The 21,233-nt window shown below is 50.2% G+C and overlaps 2 protein-coding genes across 3 annotated transcripts; one reads left to right on the top strand and one right to left on the bottom strand.

Moving 5' to 3' along the window:
- Positions 1-1,073: 1,073 nt before the first annotated feature.
- CD300E (CD300e molecule) lies at positions 1,074-11,282 on the top strand. Its single transcript, XM_044250205.1, has 7 exons — positions 1,074-1,149; positions 3,610-3,957; positions 4,557-4,904; positions 6,294-6,308; positions 7,036-7,129; positions 7,963-8,047; positions 11,184-11,282. Exons 1-7 carry the CDS (start codon positions 1,110-1,112, stop codon positions 11,280-11,282), a joined length of 1,029 nt encoding a protein of 342 aa, XP_044106140.1. The 5' UTR covers positions 1,074-1,109.
- Positions 11,283-13,544: 2,262 nt separating this feature from the next.
- LOC122907541 (CMRF35-like molecule 5) lies at positions 13,545-19,375 on the bottom strand. 2 transcript variants are annotated; one of them, XM_044250347.1, is made up of 4 exons: positions 19,336-19,375; positions 17,671-18,000; positions 16,134-16,260; positions 13,545-13,685 (listed from the first exon to the last, which is right to left on the bottom strand). In XM_044250347.1, the coding sequence occupies exons 1-4, from the start codon at positions 19,373-19,375 to the stop codon at positions 13,583-13,585; spliced, it is 600 nt and encodes a 199-aa protein (XP_044106282.1). In that variant the 3' UTR covers positions 13,545-13,582. The 2 variants fall into 2 exon arrangements, 1 of the variants encoding a protein (XP_044106282.1); XR_006384724.1 differs by lacking the exons at positions 13,545-13,685; positions 19,336-19,375 and having other exon boundaries at positions 16,184-16,260; positions 17,757-17,825.
- Between the last annotated feature and the right edge of the window lie 1,858 nt (positions 19,376-21,233).

Raw genomic sequence — 21,233 nt, forward strand, 5'->3', positions numbered from 1 at the left:
CTAACAAACTAGACTAGGATTTATGGACTTGATTTGATGATGTCTGGTTTCAGGACCTCTCTGTGCCTCTGTCTTCCTATCTATAAAGTGGGGATAATGGTACCTGCCTCGCACCTTTGTTGTAAACTTAAATAATTTGGGCAAAACCAATACCTGTGTCTTCGAGAAGAATATGTTTCTGATGTTCAAGTTGAATTGAAGGGAGTGTATAGTTGTTTGACAGACCAGATGAGAAGCTAGTCCTGATCCAGGACTATTCTAAAGAGTTAACGTTTACTGAGCACTTACCATGTTCCAGGCACTGTGACAAGTGCTTTATGTTTGTTCACTCCTTTATTTCTGTGAGGCGAGGATGGTTACTATGACTCTATTTTATAGATGAAGAAGCTAGGGATGTGAGTGATGTAGCAACATGCCCAAGGGTACATGGTTAGTACATGATGGAGCTGGGATTTAAATCCGCATGACTCCGGGATCTATGCCCTTCACCAACACCTTTATACTGAATTAGATTAAGGGTGTACAAGCAGGTGGAGCTTCCCCACAAGCCGTCAAAAAGTTGGGTCCAGAGCCCAGAAGAGAGATTAGGTTAGAGGAAGAGGTATGAGATCAACCACATGGAGGTAGTGGTTGAGAGATTCATGGGGAGTCCTCACCCCAGATATTTAAGTGGGGTGTTTTATGACCCAAAAGTATGTAGTCAGAGAGAAGGGACAGCTGGTTAGGTCGAGCAAGTAGCCTTGGACAGGAAGAAGAATGAGAGATGGGGACAAAGACTTTCCTCCTTTGGAGGTTTCATATTTGGGGACCGACTTGCATGAAGACTCGGGGTATGATCCAAACATTATATTGCCATTAAATGAAGGAAAAAAACAGCAGATTTCTCTTGTTCTTAGTCCATTCTCTGATCTCTTGACACTCTTCCCTTTTTCCCAAGTAGGGCTTCAAACTAGGAAGTAGCTAGGAGATGAAAAAGGAAGTAGGTGAGAGACAGAAACACAAAGGAAGCTTGAGCAAGTAGAAAGTGGACACCGCAGGCTCTGTCACAAACACCTGGATTACAGCAGGGACCTGGATTTGCTGGGGACACCAGCCAGAGAGACAGGACCATGTGGCTGTCCCCAGTTCTGCTCCTTCTCTGCCTCTCAGGTGAGTGGGGCTGGGGTTTTGGGCACTTGTTATTGGAGGGGGTGGAACAGTGGGTAGAATGTCTGTCCTGGGTTTAAGCCAGAGAAGTCTCAGCAGAAACAGGGAGGACACATCCGTTCATCCATCTGTACATTCTTCTAGCCACTGAAGCACTCATCTGCAGATTTGCATATGCTTATTGAGCACCAGCTGTGTTCCAGGACCAGCTGTGTGTCAGGAAAGCAACTTCTGCACTCAGGGACTCACGGTTGAAAGAGGGAGTCAAGTCACTGTGATGCAGCATAGAACTTTCTGTAGAAATTTATTCATGTGGTGTGGAGCTGCACAACAGGGGCCCCAAACACTGCTCTTGACCCAGTGCAAGTCCTTATCGAGGCTTCCCTGGACTTTGGTCTTGAAGAATGCATGAGTTTGCTGAGCGGAAAGAGAGAATAGCTTATGTGAAAGTGTCGATCTCTTTAAAGATCATGGACAGTTCAGGCATTAGCAATAGTTGAGAATGTGTCAGAACGTAGTTTAAAGGGGTTGGAAAGGTTTCTTAGCAGGAATTAAAGAAGGAACCAAAAAGGTACCCTCAGCATGCATCTTAAACCCCTGCTAGAACAAGGTGTTGTGCAGTTAGGTAAATACAATCGTTTTGGAGGAGATAGTCTTTAAAAAAAAAAAAAGACATTCAACATGCAGGAGAGCCCATTCTCTGTGCAAAGTAAGTTCAGGGTAAAAACTAGGTGGTATTCTTCATGTTTGTAGAATAATTTTTATGTTGGGTAAGACATAGAACCTGCCCAACATAATGATGGACCGTCCCAGAATAGTGGGTGGGAAAGGCAGAGGTTTAAAGAAAGAAGGCCAGTTGGGTGACACTGGCCAAAATGTAATTTTCTTCTCAGTAACACAGGAGAGCGGATGGGATGGTCTTCAAGGTCCCCTGGGGCCCTCATAACTGAGATCTTAGACTCAGAAAGACATTTAAGAGATGTATCTCTTTACAGATGGGAGACGCTCAAAATGTCTTAAATGAGGATGAAAATAATAATGGATATTTTCTTTTTTCCCCTTCTTTTTCTTCTCCCCCTTCCCCCCTTCTTTCTCTCCCCCCTCCCCCTTCCCCTCCCCCTTCTCCTCATCTTCTTCTTCTTCCTCTTGATGATGGACTTTTTCTGAACCACTGTCATTAAGGAAATGAGCACCAAAGCAGCAGTGGCTGGTGCTTGCACCCACTCACAAGAGCTGATCACGGACTTATTTTCCCAACCCTACAACCAGTGGCAGCATATCGTTAGCATGAAATTCGTCATAGTGAGCATGTTTACGCCACAGAAACTGGGAAACGCTATGAACCAAGGCTTCTCCTTGACTCTCCTGCACCCCGCCTTGCTCCCTGCCCAGAGCTGGTTTACCAGCACATCACGGCTTCCTCACATCTGCTTGCTTAACTCTGATAAAATTGCCAAAATGCCCTTGCTTGGGTGCAGGTAAACTAGAGACGGAAACTTCTTCCCACCCCTTCATGTGGACTGGCTGGCCTCTCTGAGGCCACAGGTTCAGCTTCATGTCCGTTTACAGCTAGACTTCCTCCTGGGTCTTGATAAAAGCTTTGGAGTCACTTGTAGAGACTGAAATTTTGCTTCTCTCTCTCTCTCTCTTTTTTTTTGTTCTTTCTCATCCCAGCTCCTGGCTTAGCTCCCCACTCTCTGTTCCAGCATTCTCCCACCCATCATACCCTTTGGGATTACAAACACCCGGGGTTACAAACGTTGGAAAAATGTGACCACTTTACATTTATGGAGGGCTGTATGGCTAGCTTAAGAAAGGAAGGGGGAAAGGTGGTAAAGAAAGATGGTAAGGTCCTGGGGACAGTGATGGGGTTAGGGGTGGTCAGTTCATGCCCCAAACTCATGTCAAGGAGCCTGTGAGAGTCTCCTTGGCACCCGGCCCTTCCTGGCAGTGTGTCGCTCCTCCTTCGGGACTGGAGGAAGGCCAGGGGTTTATTTTTCCTCTCTTGAGAGCACCTCTAGAGTGGAGTAAACAAGAAGCTGTGCTCCTACAGAACAACTCTGAGTTGCAGAAAACCTGAATGCAGAGGTTCACTGCAAAGGGAAGTGTTTTTCTACCTCGCTGAATCTCATGCCTGCAAAGGCTAAGATAGGGCAGGACAGCCAGCCCATGCTGCTCCCTCTCCAGCTTTGTTCTCATTCTCCCTATCCCCAAGGGGCAGGATCCTTGTGTGGTTACTCAGTGTTCCTAGGCTCACAGGGCACAGATCTCTACCTCTCTTGCTGGCCCTAGTCTCCAGACTGTCTGGCTTAGGTCTTAAGTCTAGATCTCCCTCCAGGCCCACATCCCTGAACCCAGAACTGTCTACACCTTCCTGGAAATTTTCTCCTTTGGCTTCAGGCAGACACCAGCTGTGGGGGGGCCTTTGAGATGGAGTCCTGGGATGTGGCTTGTGTCTTCCAGGCTCTTTGTCCCTGACGGGCCCCAGCTCTGTGACGGGCACCTTGGGTGGCTCTCTGAGTGTGCAGTGTCAGTATGAGGAGGTATACCAGAGGTATAACAAATACTGGTGCCGAGGACTGTATGACGCAACATGTGAGAAGATTGTGGAGACCAAGGGAGAAGAGAAGGAAGAGAGGAATGGGCGTGTGTCCATCAGAGACCACGCTGATCACCTCACCTTTATAGTGACCATGGAGAACCTCACTGCAGACGATGCTGGATCCTACTGGTGTAGAATTCAGACACTATGGGTCCTGGATGTGTGGTCACGTGACCCTTCATTCCACGTTAACGTGTTTGTTTCCACAGGTAAGAGATCCTCTCACTTCACCAGTAGATCTTAGGGGATCTGACTGAACATGGAGACAAGGTTGAGTGTCATGCTGAAGAGTGTCTCTGGGTCTTGTCTAGTCCTCAGTCCCAGTGGTGTTGGGAAGAGCCTATGATGAGGGCAGGGAGAGAGGTGACTCCCCCTGTCTCCTCATCCTTGGCGTGGGTGGGGGTGTGTAGCTGAAGGCTCTCTCACTCTCACAGGGCTGGGGTCTTACTCCATTGCCTGGGAGGCCCCTCCATGCTGCACCAAGACTATCTCCACCATGACCTTTGGAAACCTGTACCAAAGGAAATAAATTCTTCATACATCTTTAGGTTGTTCACAGAATATTCCCTCTACTATACTGTCCTGAAATTAGCCTTACTCTTCTCATTTCAAGAAATAGGCTTCTTGAGTAGAAGCTCTTTCTCCTACCCTCTGGCTTAAGTCTAATCTCTGATGTCCCTCCAGGCCCACATCTCTGAGCCCAGAACTGTCTACACCTTCCTGGCAACTTTCCCCTTTGGCTTCAGGCAGACAGCTGCTGTGGGGGGCCTTTGAGATGGAGTCCTGGGATGTGGCTTGTGTCTTCCAGGCTCTTTGTCCCTGACGGGCCCCAGCTCTGTGACAGGAACCTTGGGTGGCTCTCTGTGTGTGCAGTGTCGGTACGAGGAGGTATACCAGAGGTATAACAAATATTGGTGCCGAGGACAGTATGACACAACATGTGAGAAGATTGTGGAGACCAAGGGAGAAGAGAAAGAAGAGAGGAGTGGGCGTGTGTCCATCAGAGACCACACTGATCACCTCACCTTTATAGTGACCATGGAGAACCTCACTGCAGATGATGCCGGATCCTACTGGTGTAGAATTCAGACAGTATGGTTCCTGGATGTATGGTCACGTGACCCTTCATTCCACGTAAACGTGTTTGTTTCCACAGGTAAGAGATCCTCCCACTTCACCAGCAGAGTTTATGGGTCTTGTCTCTGGGTCTCGTCTAGTCCTCATCCCAGTAGTGTTGGCAAGAGCCTATGTTGAGGGCAGGGTGAGAGGCAGCTGTCTTTTTAGCCTTGGCAAGGGTGTGGGTGTGTAGCTGAAGGTACCCTCATTCTCAGAGGGCCAGGACCTCACTCCACTGCGGGAGGCCCCTCCATGCTGCACCAAGACTATCTCCACCATGACCTTTGGAACCTGTACCAAAGGAAACAAATTCTTCATACATACATCTTCAGCTTACTCATACAATATTCTCTCGACTCCTTTAACATTTGTGTCACATGGCCACACGCATCCTCTACTTCTGCTTGGCATGACCTTCCATTGGCTTCTAGGTTACTCCCTGACACCCCTAATTCCTGTCATTTTCTTGGGAGTTTTTAACAAGTAACTTGTCTCAGCTTCCAGGACCTTCTCAACTGCAGTGACCTGCATTTCCACTCTCCAGCCACTCCATGGCAACATTGCACATCTTGCTGTCACCCCAAACTGGTCCATGCCCAGAACCCTACCTGAAGATGCTGTACTTTCAGACAACTTTCTGTGCATCAGTCTTCCCACACCCTCACCCCTGCTGGCCCTACTTGCAATCTCACATTCGTTTCCAGCCCTTGGATCCCTCTCTCCATTCTCTCCCCACTTATTGCCTACCCCTCCTCTGCCCTGATCTCACTTCCTTCCTAAGCCAGGCCCTACTCTCAAGGAGGACTACATTTTCTTCACCTGTCATGCACCATTTTCCTACCTGCCTCTCGAAATCATCATCCCTGGATCCACCCTAAAATTAGGGTGAGCAACCATTGGGGTTTGCCTAGGACTGAGAAATTTCTTGGGATGTGGGGCTTTCAGTGCTAAAACTGGGTAAGATCCTAGGCAGTCTAGGGCAAATCGATCTCCCACCTAAAATCTATCTGCTGCAGTAGCGCTGGAGAAGTCACAGCCGGTGATGATGGATGTCCATACAAGTTCATGGTCTCTAATATGACTCTCCCATTCTTCTGTCTTACCAAGGGCGCACGGAATATCAGACGCGAACTCTCTCAATTTCTTTTCTTCTCCCCCTACAAACTTCTGTGATGCCTAACTCATTCTTCCCCCTTTTCCTTCTAGGTTGAGGGCGGTTTCCCTCCCCCTGTTCGAGAACAATCATCTTGAGGCTGGCTCCTCACCCTGGAGCTCCTTGCCTCCCTGTCTCCTCGAGTCAAATTCCCTCCTTGCTCATCTGTATCTTCCTCCACCAATTATCCACACTTTTCTCTTCCCCTCAGCCCAGAACTACGCAGGGTTCTCTCCTGTTCTAAAAATATCTCGTAATCCCCGTGGCCTCCTCTAGGTGTCACCATTCCTTGTTTCTCTCCTTTCTGCTTGTCTGCATGGCCCCTGAGGTCTGAGCCTTCTGTGCTCTCTCTGTATTTGATGGCGGGCTGCCCCTTTGCCCTCTCTCTATTGATTTGAGCCCATCAACTTAGATGCCTCTGCCCTGTGTGAGGGCAGCAATGGTGCCACATACGTCCGTGAATCCCCGGTGGCCAAGATGTCAAGGGCTGTAGTTGGATGAAACGGAGCCTGTCCTGGGAGCACTGGGAGGGCAAAGGCTCTGGAGGCTTGCTTTTTTTGGGCAGTCATGAGGTTGGGGCAGAGACACTGGTCACACCAATAGCCCGGACACCTGAGACTTAGCTCCTCCCTAGCAGGGAGTTAAAGTGGCCTTAGTTTCCATCTGAAGGTGCTGTGAGCCCCCTCCTACAGTCTCTCTGAGGCTCCTGGGCCATAGGCGGGGCCATGTTCTCCAGGCTTGCCCCTGCTCTCTCCCTAGGCAGAGTCAGACTTGGGATGGAAAGAAAGATCCGACACTTACTAGAGGTGGCTCATTTGACCAGTTCTGGAAAAGTCTCATTTGGTCCCTGAGCAGCTCACACCATCCTGGCCTGAGCTAGCTTCGGAGCATCTCTCAAGTCCCTTCTTCCAGTGGGCCGTCGTGCATAACGTTGGGTCCAAACAGGCACGTAGTGGATGGCTGGGGAGGGAGTAGCCCCTCATGTGTGATTTGTCTCCAGCACCAAGTAAAACCACAGGGAGGACCACATGTCAAGCTGTACCTGCTGCCTTTCCGGGGCTGAACACCAAGCAGAACCTCAGCACGGAGGACCTGTTGACCTGCTGCTCAGGGTAAGGGCCCCCAGCCTAGAGACCACAGAAGATGGGGTACAGCAGCCTTATGGGACCCTGGGGTGGGGGCTGGCAACACACCATGAGCTTTTTACCTCTCTGCTGGGTTTGCTTCAGTTTGGGTCACGATGTTTACATTCTCAGTGGCTGCGTGGGGACTTCATGTGGAAAGTATCACTTGTTTTGGGAACGTTCTCTCCCATGCAGCAGCTGCAGGGGAACAGGAGGCTGGCTCATGTGGACATGCAGCTCTGCCCACGTCCACCCCTCCCCTTCTCCTTCCCCCTCTGGTTCTGGACTCTGGCTTCTGGTTCTGGAGCCCTAACTCGGGCTTACCTCCAAAGGTCTTTGCTGAACCAGAGATCCAGGTGCTTCTTGTGGGGGTTTGGAGAGAGATGAGCTGGCTCCAGGCTACTTTTCTCCTCCCAAAGATACCCAGAAAGGGCTACCATGTTGTTCTCAGGCTCCGTAGGGCCAAGGATAAGGGTCAGGGCTTTAAAGTGAGGGTGGGGGTAGTTTTCAAGAAGTAGGTTGTTGCGGAGAAATGTGAGAGGAAGGGATAGAGAGGAAGCTTCTGGAAAGCAGGCCGTGCTGGGCGCCTCTTCTCTTTGCCCCCTCACCTCTCCTTAACAGAATTCCTAGGAGTAGTGCACGGTCAGGGAAGGGGAGGTGATGGGGCCCCCGAGAGGGCCTGCCCAGGCACATCTTTTCCAAGTTTGATCCTGAGTTATGAGGGCTCTAGGGTCAGGGCACAGGAACAGGCTGGGAGAGAAGGGTCCTGGACCTCCCCCTGAGGAGGCAGTCATTTCCTGTCCCTATGTCCCCCCCTGCAGGTCCTTGCTCAGCAGTGTCCACTTCCTGCTCCTGGTCTTCTTGAAGCTTCCCCTGCTCCTGACATTGGTCGGTGCTGTCTTCTGGGTGAACAGGCCTCTGAGGGGCTGTGGAGGAATAAAGCCGAAGGAAGATAATCCACAGTGTAGTGCACCGTCCCCAGGAAGGCCCTGTCCAGGAACGTAGCCCCTTGGACTGGGCAAGAGAGACTTTCAGACTCCAGACTCCAGGGCAGGGGGAGCTGCTGTGCCTGGATCCTGGAGGGACCCAGGTCTTCTTGGGGGTATGGGTCCTGTGTCTCGAGGGAGAATCCTGGTTCTCAGAGGACATTTGCTCCGAGTCCTCAGGGGCAGGAAGGACCACTCTCCTGGGCTCATGCTCGGGGGTCCTCTGTTCTCCACCCCCGATCCCCTACCTCCTTGCCTTCATGCCTACCTCCCAAGGGCAAGAATTTCTTGCCACAAAAGCTTCTGGGTTCAGTGTTTCCCCCAGGGCATTAACCACCTCCTTTCCACAGCCAGGAGGCTCCCTGGGATGGCATGTTGCCACAGCCACCATGGGGCACACCAGTCCTGGGAAGGACTCAGGTGGTTTTGAGTGCTTGTCAATGCCCCCCTTCCGGCAGTGTGCAGGGAGGAGCAGAGTCTGCACGCGTCCCCAGCTCCACTCAGCTCCTCAAATCTAGACCAGCCCGCTCGTCTCCGCCACGCAAAGCCAATGATGCCAGTTTCCAGAAAACACTCGAGCTCCTCAGTGCTGCATATACAGGCAGGGAGGCCATGGTTAGAACCTGAGGTCCGGCGTGGCTTCTGTTAGGGGAGGACCCCTCGTGACACCTTCCAGGAGAGCTGGCACTGGTCCAGGACTCCACTGAAGGAGAAATTCAGCCACAGAGGCACAGAGGGGCCATGTGATAAAACACACACAGGGGGGATGTAGGAATCACAAGGCTGGGCAAGAGAGAAGCTTGTGATGTACTTTATTCTTTCTCAAACTCATTTTTAAGTACTCCAGTTTCGTCACCTTTCCGTGTAAATGTTAGAGGAAGCTTGTCTTTCTCTACCAAGACAATCTTGCTGGGATGTTGATAGGAATCGTGTTAAACTTACAGATTGATACTGGGGGAACTGACATCTCTCCTGTGTTGATAATGTGGTACCTCTCGCAATTTCTTTAAATAGTCCTTGTCTTCGGTCACCAGAGTCTTGTAAATCTCAGTACATGGATGCTGCATATAGTCCGTTAGATCTGCAGCCCGTGTTTCTTCTTCTTGTCCAGCAGCTGGGACTAGCACCGTGTGTTTCAATTCAGTTTCTACAGGCTAGTTGCAAGTATAGAAATAGGACTCTGTGTGTGTGTGTGTACATGTATGTGTGTATGTTTGTGTGTGTATATGTGTATGTGCGTCTGTATTGATCTTTTTTCCTGTAGCTCATTAAACTCATTTTTAAATTCTAGCAGTTGGTATTTTTGTGTGTGTGTGTGAAATCCTTAGGATTTTCTACAAAATTATGTCCTCCACACAAATGGACAATTTTCTTTATAGTCTGTGAGCTTTCATAGTGTTCTGGAAGCCTTAGGGAGCCTCTGGAAGGTCTTAGACACTCTGGTGCCCACGCAGGACCCGCTGTTCTCCAGTATTTCTGCTTTTTAAAAGAGAAACCAGAAGTGAAATTTTTTGTGTTTTTGGGTAGGCAACAAACTCTATTTAAAAAATAATATTGTGACCCCCAAAAAACACATTCACAAGTTCATGCGATTGATGGGTGTAGTCTGTGACCTGTGAGTACAGCAGAGAAATGGCAGGACTTCATTGAGTCTGCCTAGTGTTTACACCTGGGGCCATATGGAGCCCAGCAGGCTTGGGAACTGACCTTTCAAGTACACAGATGGGCTTGCAGGGACGCCGTGTGGACGAGCCCCAGGTTGGTTCTGGGGCAGATCCAAGTCTGTTCCCAGGCCTTACAACTGGGGCCGGGGCCTCAGCCCTTCCGGGCTCCTCGTTTTTTAATGTGCTCTGAAGACACTAGATTAATATTCTTCCAGAGGCATCTGGGGGGGCATAGTCGGTTGGGTATCTAACTCATGGTTTTGGCTCAGGTCATGATCTCAGGGTCCTGGGCTAGAGACCCGCATGGGACCCCCCCACTCACTGGGGAGTCTCCTTCTCCTATCCCTCCCTCTCTGCTGCTCTGCCCCTCTGCTCTGCCCTTGAGAGTTCTCTTTCTCTCAAATAAATAAATCTTAAAAAAAAAATTCTTCCATGTGGCAGTTCCAACATGGGGCTTCAAATTTCTTGACACTTCCTTTCATTAAGAGTTGGGGGTATGTCCCCACCCCTTGCGTCTGGATGGGCTGTGGCTGTTGCAGACAGAAGCCCAGAGCAGCGCTGCCCCAACTTTTTTCCATGATTATCAACTGTTTACTCATTTTCTCTTCCTAGAAATGCCCCCCCAAGCTATGAAATTTTAGTACTAAAGACGTCCATGTTCTACTGATCTGTCCATCCATCGATCCATCTACCAATCAATCATATATGTTTTGTATATGAAAAGAGTAGCAACGTTTTCACCCTCCAAGAAGCAATGTTCGTCCCCGTCGGAAGGCCCGGATGGAGCCTGGGGACAGTGACCCTGTGTGACATCCGAGGCCAGGCCAGGAGGAATCCCGTAGCTCCTTGCTCAGGCTCTAGAAATGCTGGTGCTGGGGACTGTCCCACTCAGAACCCGGCGGCCCCATGCAGAAGCTACCTGTAGGATCTTGGGTCCACAGTCAGGACAGGGCTCTGTGTTGGGTCACCCTGGCTCCTGTTCCAGACACACGGGCAAAGAGGCTTCTGGATGACAGTGGCACCCAGCCATGTGAGTCACCCTGCCAGCATTATGTCATCCCAGTTGAGGCCCCAGACATGAGGGAGCAGAGACAGGCTGTCCCCTGTCAACCCTTTTGAATTCCTGACCGCGGAATCTGTGACATGACAAAGTGATTGCTGTTTTATGCCACAAGGAAAATCTAAGTATGGATCACGGGACCATTTGGCTCTGTCCGTTCTAGGGTCAGGCAAGATGGTAAAGAGGAAGGTCCTGCCTCTATCATGGGCACGGAGGGCTGTGGGGAGGCTGCTGGCTGCTCCCCTCCGGGACTCAGCCCTGCAAAGGGGACGGCGGCCAGGAGCTCCCATATGGTAAGACACAGGCCTTGAGGTCTTGCCCTTTCCTGACAGACGACCCAGAACCGTGTGGCTGCAGGTGTTGGCTTGTGGAGGAGGTGTTTCCCCCCTAAAAGACGCCTGCTGCAGCAGAACGCCCCACCCCCAACCTGACACACCAGCTTTGGTGATGCCCTGAACTCCTTCGAAGGAAAACTCCAGACAAAAACAAACCAGCACCTTTTCTAAGGGGCTCAAGGAGAGGAACAGAGTGCCAGCAAAAATTTGCTTCAGAGAGAGTCAATTATCATATGGTTTCACTTATTTGTGGAGCATAACAAATAACATGGAGGGCATTGGGAGATGGAGAGGAAAAGGGAGTTGAGGGAAGTTGGAAGGGGAGGTGAACCATGAGAGACTGTGGACTCTGAAAAACAATCTGAGGGTTTTGAAGGGGCGGGGGGTGGGAGGTTGGGGGAGCCAGGTGGTGGGTATTAAGGAGGGCACGGATTGCATGGAGCACTGGGTGTGGTGCAAAAACACCACAACTGGGTGTTATGCTGAAAAGAAATTAAAAAAGAAAAGAAAAGAAAAGAAAAATAAGAAAGGAAATTCTCCAGGACGCCGCTTGTTCTCAGAGAAATTACAGACAACGACCTCAGTGAAAAGGAGCTCAGAAAAGAGACCATAGTTTCCCAAAAATGGTTCAAAAAATATGGACACAAAAAAGAGGAAAAATATTAAGTGGAAGACAGGAGGGAAAAAAAAAAACCCAGCAACAACCAAAGAACAAAACCTTTGCTGAGAAAAAATATGTATACCTTTGAAAATTAAGAGAGGAAAAGACTTGTGTTATTTTTTGATGTGAGTGGGAGGAAGTTAAACAGGAAGGGATTCTGTCTTGCCCTTGCTCTGCTGGGGAGTGGGGGAGGGTGGACAGGGCAAAGTTCAGGTGAAGCCCAGGAGGAAGTGATGGTGGTCTGAGTTGACTGGAGACGGACAGCATCACAGGCATGAAGCGGACAGATCTGAGCCCTCATTTGTCCCGTCTGGATGGAGACTTCCAGACTGTCCCTGGAGCCCTGCACCTAAAAGACCAGAGAGGCTAAGGGACAAAGGGAGGGACAGAAATGAACTGTTCTTGTGACCACCGGGTGAGTCCCTGTCCTTGGAGGCCACTGATATAGTACAGGGACATGTGGATATTTACATTGTTTCAAAGTCCCTCCCCACAGAACACTTATTACTTACACAGGAAAAAAAGGGTAACTTCATTTAGTTTTGACCGATTTATAGTCATATATCCGCATCCCTATTAAGATCTGACTGCAGTGACAGAAAACCAAGTATTGCTGCTTAAAAATGGCTCATTCACCGCACACCTAGCTTGTGAAGGCTTTCAATATGTGAGGTATATATATACCATGATTTTCTTTTTGAAAATACAGAAAACAGGGGCACCTGAGTGGCTCAGACAGTTAAGTATTGGATACCTCATTTCAGTTCAGGTCATGGTCTCAAAGTCATGAGATGGGGACCTGCGTCAGGCTCCACACTGGGCACGGAGTCAGCTTGGGATTCTCACCCTCCTTCTGTCCTTCCCCCTACAGCTTGCATGCTCTCTCTCTCTCTCTCCCTAATTAAGAAAAAAAAAAAAAAAAAAAGAAAGAAACACATACACAGAAAATAACTTCCAAACCCAAGTCCTTATATTTTTCTTTGTTCACTTCTGGCCATCAATGAAATTTCCCATCTATAGGAGGGGAGCCCTCATTGGGAACTCTTTGAGGGGATTAAAAGGCATCATCCAGGGATGCCTGGGTGGCCCAGTGGGTTAAGCAACTGCCTTCGGCTCAGGTCATGATCTCGGGGTCCTGGGATCAAGTCCCACATCAGGCTCCCAGCTCCATGAGGAGTCTGCTTCTTCCTCTGACCTTCTCCTCGCTCATGCTCTCTCTCACTGTCTCTCTCTCTCTCAAATAAATAAATAAATAAAATCTTAAAAAAAAAAAAGGCATCATCCAGGTCTGTCCCTTCTTCCCTTCTCCTACCTCCCAGTTGCTGGACACATTGTGACTCTAGTGTTGGATTTAGACTCACTTCGGACCCTCTAGTATGGTCGGGTCTGATTCTCACATATAAAAGACTGAAATAGTGTCCCAGTGAAATAATCTCAAAGGAGCCCAGGAAAAGCCATAGATTTAATAGCAAAGGCATGGAGCGAACAGATGGGATGTGGGTCAGAGATGGTCCAACCTTGTCTTCCATCTGATGTTCGGGCGACTCTAACTCCAGGAGGCACCGAAGGGGCAGCAGGCGGGATCGGCAGGACTCTGTACACCTGGCCTTCAGGGGTCTCTGGCCATGTGCAAACCCCTCAAGCTTTTTGGTTTAATTCTGGTTTTATAGTTACTGGTTGGTTGGGAAATTTAAAACCCATCATTGGCCAGAGTCCTGCATGCTGCAATGGTCCATCATCTTTGGCAGAGCCCCTCCAGGGTCACAAGGAAAAGAGGCAGCAGGAGGGTCCACACAGGAGGCTTCTTGGCTGCTACAGAGGAGGCCGTCTTCCCCGACCTGTGCGGAGCAGGGAGGGAGCCAGAGCTTATGCCTGAGGTCAGATGAGAGGAGTCCCCATCTACCGGGGATCAGATCTCTCTCGGAGCTGCAACACCACCAGATCCCTGCTCAGAGGTCAGAGGGTACAGGAGCGTCAGTGTCATGGGAGCTGTGGTTCTCCTGTTCAGACTGACTTTATTCTCTCCCTGGGTCCCTCTGACCCTGGCTCAGCCCCACCACAGTCCACAGCAGGACCCCAAGCCTGGGCACCTTCACAAAGGTCAAGAGCACAAAGTGAAGGTTGCACAGCAGGGCCCTGTGCAGGGAACAGAGTGACAGCAGTGAGCTCCCTCTTCAGGGACAACCCCAGCCCCTTCCTCCCTGACCTGACGTCTGAGCCTAGACCTGCAGGACAAGCAAGCCTTGGTTCCTGCTTGGAAACCCCTCTGAGGGCACAGCCATGCTGCCCAACTAAGGATAAGCCTTTAGGGCCTCCCTGCAGGCTTAGCCTGGGGTCAGCACCTCTGCCCCTGATTTCATCCTGCTTTTTGGCTCCTCTGCCACAATTCCCCTCCACCTCACCTGCAGGTCAGCCAAGCTGAAGGGTTTGCCTTTGCCTGTCTTTCTTATTCTATTTGTGTCCTACCTTGTGTCAATTCTGCCCAAATTTCCATCTCTGATCTAATATTACCTCTTTGAAGCAAGGAGGATCCCCATCCCTGTTCAGCTTGGGTATTTACCTTCAGGGTTCTCCTGGGAGGGGTCTCTCCCAGCTTTGCCCCCCCGACAGTAGCACGTATGGGGTGTACGCTCACACATCCTGCATAGTGGACAGGGTTCTAGATGGATGATGGGTCTTGCTTACATGTGTCCCCCTGGTGGTCCCTCTCAGTATCCAAGAGTCTAGACCCCTCATCCTTGAACTCAAGTCTTCCTCCACAAGCAGGGACAGGACCCCTGCAGGCCAGCCTTGCTCTGCCCTTCGTCCTGCCTTGAGCATGATGAATCATGTGGATTTCACAGGTGGTTTTCTGGAGAGAGGGGCAAAAGCATTGCTTTGCCCTTCCTCAAAATGTCTTTTAAGACACTGTACTCTTTTCCCACTCCCTGTGGCGATGCTATCCCATCTCTCCACCTTGCAGGCTTCCTCCCATGCTCCTTGGTCTCTTGGCCTCTGAAAAGTCCTACATCCTCTACTCCCCACTCAACAGAACAACTGGTCTTCAACAGTTACCAGCAGGACAGAAGCTCATCATTAAGCATGAGGCAAGTGCTTTCCTCGTTCAGAGGACTGACTGAATAAAATGTCTACTGGGGCCAGGTTCCAAGGAATAGGGTCCTGGAGAAGGAAAAGAACTTGGATCGGAGCTGGAAAGGAGCTGGTGGAGGGTGTTTCTGGGAGGTGGGACCCAGGGAGGGAATGCACCTTTACCCTGGTCTCTGATGGGTGTGTTTGCCCTCTGATGAAAGAGCTAATCGGCTGTCTTTGGACTCTTCTTTGAGTGGGCGTTTCAGGTTGATGGCCCAGCCTCTCGGCCATGTTGGGAATGTGAGAAAGCAGGAATCCCAGCTTCCCCCTCCTTCCCAGGATTTCCCTAGCACTTAGGGAGGGCAGGGCTGGATCCATGGAACAGGTGCCTGCCTGCGTCCAGCTGTAGGCAGAATAACACCACCCCTCAGAGATGTCCTAACCCCCAGATCTGTGAATGTGTTAGGTTACATAGCATAGTAAGAGGGAATTTCATAATGCAGATGGAGTTGATTGCCAACCAGCTGACCTTGAGGTGGGGAGATTATCCTGGGTTACAGGTGGACCTTATGTCATCACCAGCATGTTTATAAGTATAAGGATAGGGGAGAGCCAGTGTCCCAGTAAGGTGGTGTGAGGAGGACTCGACCACCACTGCTGGCTCTGAGGATGGAAAGAACCCCAAGCCAGGGGGTGCTGGGTCTCTAGATGCTGGAAAAGACAAGGAAGGGCTTCACCCTTAGAGCCTCCAGAAGGAACCAGCCCTGCCAACACCTTGACTTTAGCCCAGGGAGACTCATTACAGACCTCGGATCTCCAGGACCATAAGGTCACAAAACTATTTGTCTTAAGCCACCAGGATGGCAGTGATTTGTTCTAGAAGCCACAGGAAAAGAATACAGAGCATTTCCCTCTGCCATACTCGAGGCTGGAACCAACTATCTCTCTTTGAGGTTCTTGTGGGTTGGGAGGCAGATCAGGAGACCAGAGCCTTCTCTCCTACAGCAAAGCTGAAGCACTTTGTTAGTTTCGTCGTGGGGCGTGGGGAGTTTTTTAAGTGCTCAGAGGTATAAAGGATGGGGGTCAGGGCAGACCTTGCTGATTCTCCCCTCCCAGGAAACATCAGTGGGGCCAAGGGGGGATCCCCGGTAGATTGTCCCGAGGGGAGTGGTCACAGGGCTGCCGTGGAAAACCCCATCCTTTAATGCCCTGCTCACCTGCTGATGGGGTTGGTTGGAGTCACAGGCGGGCTGCTGTTGGTGCCCTGGGTAAACGGAGGTGAGGAGTCCCAGCTGGCTGGTGTGGTGCTTAGCACAGGCTTGGGAGAGTCTGTTGGATCCGGTTCTAAACGCACAGAGCAGAGCAAGGTTGTGAGAGTGACGCAGGTGTCTCCCATGGCCTTCTCCACTGCCCACCCCCAGGGCGGAGAAGCTTCTGTCTTAGGGACATTGCTCAGGCACATTGGTCTGCTCTTGCATCTTTTGGGTTTCTCACCCCAAACCTGCAATTACGTCATTTGCAGGGAAACAACAGTTCACCACCGTGGGAGGTGTGTGGGGGTGGGGAGCTCTGTAGCAATTACAATCAGCTCAATCTCCGTGTCCTGTTTGGCATCGCTGAGCATGTCCGAGCCACGTCCCCAAACCTGGAGCTTTCAATCAGCTCTTCTCTGAGTCTCAGCCTTGCCCGAAGCACTGTGACCCATGAGCTGACTGGCCCAGGGTCCCCCGTCTCCTGCAGCTGTCCAGAGCCTGGAGCCCCCGTTGTCCCCTCAGACCTGCCCACCTCTCTGGGGCCTTTCTTCCTGCACCAGGCCTGCCAGCGAAGGCTTGTCTGGTTGGAGGGTCCAGACTCCATGTCTCTGGCCCCAGCTCCTCCTGCACTCCTGTATACATCCAGCCACCTTTGTTGTCTTTTTCGGTTAATCTCTGGAACATTCTACACCAGCGTAGCTGTCCACTGCCCACATGCACACACCAGATTTGCATATGCTAACTGTGAGAAGACTAATGAGTAGCAGATGTATTTCCTATTTAGTCTGTGAGTCTGTATGTTGGGGACAAGACTGAGGGGTCCCGAAGTGGGGCTGTGTTTGGGGGGGGCTACAGCCTGACACCCTTTCCAGGCCTGTCTTCAGGGAGGCCCTAGTGCCTCTGGGGCAGCTGTGGGGGAGCCCAGAGTCCCCTCCAAGGCTCAGAGGCAGCCAGAGAGGGGGCCCCTGCACTCTGCTGGAGTCTGCCTTTCCTTGTCCCAGAAATGGGTTCAGAGTCTCTTGCTCCTTTGTGCTTCTCTTGCCAGAGGAGGGAGAGGGAGAAGGAGTGGGCAGGGAGAGGGTCTCCTGTCCTGCAGCTGAGACCATCAGGATCACAGCTTTCTAGCACCCACTTCTCCCTGCACACCTGACAAGGCCCCACTCAGCCTGGGGCTGCAAGGGGATGCTGTGACTGGGGAAAGAGGAGCTGCCTTCCCCGGGCAAGTCTGGCTTAGCCGAGTCTCTGCTTCTCTGCTGCCTCTGGGGAGAGCAGGTGGAGACATGCAGAGATGTGGGGCTCGCTCTTTCTTCCAGTCTTTCCCAGACTCTTGGTGCCCCCCCATACTTGCTTGCACGTGCACACAGTTGCACAAGCAAACACACACGTGTATTCTCAGGCATGTTAAGAGACTCTCCTCCACCCATAGAGAAGACAGAGGGACAGTCCTGGAATATCTGTTGGGGGGGTACCAGGACCCAGATCAGAGCGGGGTAATGCATACCTGGGTCAATAATCACAGAAAATTTGAACCCCAGGTCTGAGCCGATTCTCTCAATCCCACACCAGTAGGTGCCTGCATCGTCGTACCGGAGATCCTCCAAAGTCATGGTGAAGGTGCGTCGGCTGGCATTGTCCTGGATGGAGGCTCTGCCCTTCTTCACCAGTTGCTCTGACCCGGTGGTTTTTACAAGGATCTTGCAGGACATCCAGTTTTCTCCACGGCACCACCACTTGCTGTAAGATTCCCATCCTCGGCCATACGTACAGTGTGTGGTCAGTGTGCCTTTTGCTGTGCCTCTCACCACCCCGTCCTGGCATTTGGAGAAGTGGCCTAGAAGACAGATACCCGACATTTGTCTTGTCCTCTCGGGAGCCCTGGGCTGGTCCTGCTGCTTCTGGGGCATCTGGTGCTGCCCTGAAGATGGGCCAGGAGCCTCTGCTCTCTGTCTAATCACCACATCCCAACTTGTTCCTTTATCCCCTGCAGTATAGCTTTTGTTGTCCCCTCTCTCGGATGTCCCCTTTGGCCAACACAGGGGCCTCTGCTCAACTGATACCTACTGACCATCGACCCTTCTTGCGTCTTCCGCCAACACCTCTCCCCAGCAGCGCCGCGCCCACACAGCAGCCCGTGGTGTATTTCCGAGTCCCAGAGATGCTGAGATGGAGGGTCCCTCCCCACGCACCCGCTGACACTCTAACCCCTAAACAACTAAAAACCCTCACCTCACCCTTTGAACGGACACATGGCATTGGGCTAAGCAGACACACTCACACATTCACACACACAACCACCACGCACACACACGATTGCTTGTTATTTTACCTCACACCTGGCTCTTCTGAGTCTCCATAGTTTTGCACAAGCGGTTCCCTCTGCCTGAAATATTCTCTCTTCTCTGCTTGAAGGCAATCAACTCTTACATTCATCCTTCAAGGCTTGGCTCAAACATTGTCTCTTTTATGGGGTCTACAACTCTGCAACCAACTGGGCGGCTCCTGGGGCCGTCAGAGCATTTGCCCCTGTCTCCGTTGTTGGGCTTACGGCACCGGATGGTGGTCTGGTCTTTGGCTCATCCAGAGCAAGACTCGGGCAGCCTGATGTGTGGGACTGAGCAGGTCTTCAGAGAGCCTGTCACCCTGGTTTTGCTGCCTGTCTTGCTCCCTGTATCTGAGCTCTTCAGAAGAGAAGATCCAGGCTCTAGGAATAAGTCAAGGTCAGTTGTGCAGGCTTTTAAATGATTCAGATACCTGAACCCCATTTTGAGTGGGTGGATTTCAACTGGAAACTGAGTCCCTGTGCTCCTTCAAAGCTGGTCGGGAGTTCACGCATTTACGTGTATGTGTGCAAATGTGTGCATGTATACGCCCTCTATCATCTACCATGCATCCACCCATCACCTGTCTGGCTAGCTCTATTTGAAAAGGCTGACAAGCACTGTCCTAGAAAACAGATGCTGCCTTTGTTGTTTACTTTCTTATTTCCCCCAACACCAACTTAGTACCTGCCAGGTAACAAAACGTTAAAAAAAAAATTTTTTTTTTTTGAAGATTGAGTGTCCAGATGAGTGAAAGGCCCTGCTTGCCATTTCCCCGGGGATGGACCCTGTCTGTGTCCCGCTCCGGCCGTGCAGGTGCTCCCTCCTGAAGCCCCAGCCCCACTCACCTTGGATGATGAGAAGGAACAGAACCGGGAGCGGCCACATGTCCTGCCTGCCTGGGTTGTCTCCCTGGCGCTCAGCTGATGTCCACTGGCCTCCGGGAACTGGAACTGAGCTCAGAGGCCACTTGCCTTCATTCTCTCTAAATTAATCGTTTTTAGTTTCTGTCATCTATTTCCCTTAATTTTTTTTTTTTCTTCAGTTACTTCCTAATTTCCTTATTAGGAGAAAGGCAGTGCCAGTCTTTGGATAGTATTGTTGGCGTGATGAGGTGTACTCTCTCCTTGCTCTGGTCCCTCGCTCAGCAGCCCCTGGAGTCTGTCCCGGTGACCTTCTCAGGAGAGCCCCTGCCCCAGTTTCTAGCACCACCTCCAGCCTGTGCACACCTACTTCCTGCCATCCCCAGCCCCCGCCCAGCTCTGGACTTCCATTGGCTCCTGTTGTCTTTGTAGAGCAGTCTACTATGTTAGCTACTCCAAGGTGCTCAAAATGTAATTTCTTGTCATCTTTACTCCTAAAGTCAGTTAGGGTCCAGCACATCCCTCTCCACCTGACCCCACAGACTAACCTTCCTAAGACAAAGCCCATGGGGGTCTCCTTCCTGGCACCTGCCACCCTCAAAAGGCCTTGATGGGAAGGGGTTCTTGGAGATGTAGCAGCCAAAGGCTTACCAGCAGAAGTAAGAGAAGGTATAGCGGGCCAGGTGCAGGGAGGGAAGGGGAATAAGAGTTCCTGTCCCCTTCAAGGTCCTTCTAGCTGGACTAAGAATCAACTTGAAATGAGAGAAATTAATAGGAGAAAAACAAGTTAATAACATATATATGGGGAATGCACAGAAATATGATTGTCAGACACAATGGCTTTGAATGTCATCCTGAATTAAGAGAAGGGGGTCGGGGTTTGGGACTTCAAAAGGAAGGAAATAAATTCACAGGAAGATGAAAACAAGTAAATCTTTGGTAGGCAAATGTTTCGTTTCCTCTGCCAGATAGAAGAGTTACTCAGATTAAATTTAAATTTAAACCTCTCTGAAGTTTCACACATTAAAAGTTGCACCGGTAGGATGTTTCTTCTCATCAAACCAGTGTATTAGTCCCGACAGCAGGTCGGTTTAGGCAGACTCATTTCAGAAGACAGTGATGCCGCTGGACTCACAACAGCAGGCCTATGGAGTAAATCATCAGGTGTTAAGTAAGAGGCGTTTCTATGGAAACAAAAAGAATACCATGAATAATGATGGGAGGAAATGTTAAGCCAGGTTCTGAGTTCTAAAGGCAGGCAGTAGAGAGCAGACTTCCATACTTCTAATGTATCCTGTCACGAAACTACAGTTTTACTGAGCTGAGGCAAATAAAGATTGCCGTGAAAATTAAAGAATACTCACTGACAGTTGCAGAAATTTGGAGGGTTCAGCTGAAGAGCAAAGGGAGATGTTTCCATTTGTTCACAAAGGTGTATCTTATCCAATTGCTCTAAGTCAGTTTAGGAGACAAAGTTTCCTTACATCTGCAAAAACAAAGCATTAAAAAAGTAACAAAGTTTCAAACCAAAAGTCATAAAGAGTATAATTATTCTCAAGTTGTTCAGAGTTGTGTTATTAATTCTTATTCTGCTTGAATCCAGTTTTTGTGCTACTTCTAGATATTTTCACTTAGTTCAGATTTATGGTCCTAAGGGTATCAGAAACTTGTTCTCAGAGTTTCTTCCATGAATCTCATGGAAAAGGAATCATATCTGTACATTTATCGAGACATCTGAGAGTAAGTGTAATTGTCTGTAAATGAGGAAAGACTTAGAAATGGCCAAAGTTGGAGATCTGCTTAGAGTTCTTCCAGTGCAGCCAACAAGGAAACCTGATTATTTCTGTGACATACAACATTTATTTCTTAATTTCTTATATTTT

The sequence above is a fragment of the Neovison vison genome, chromosome 5 (genome assembly GCF_020171115.1).
Source record: "Neovison vison isolate M4711 chromosome 5, ASM_NN_V1, whole genome shotgun sequence".
NCBI classification, from domain to species: domain Eukaryota; kingdom Metazoa; phylum Chordata; class Mammalia; order Carnivora; family Mustelidae; genus Neogale; species Neogale vison.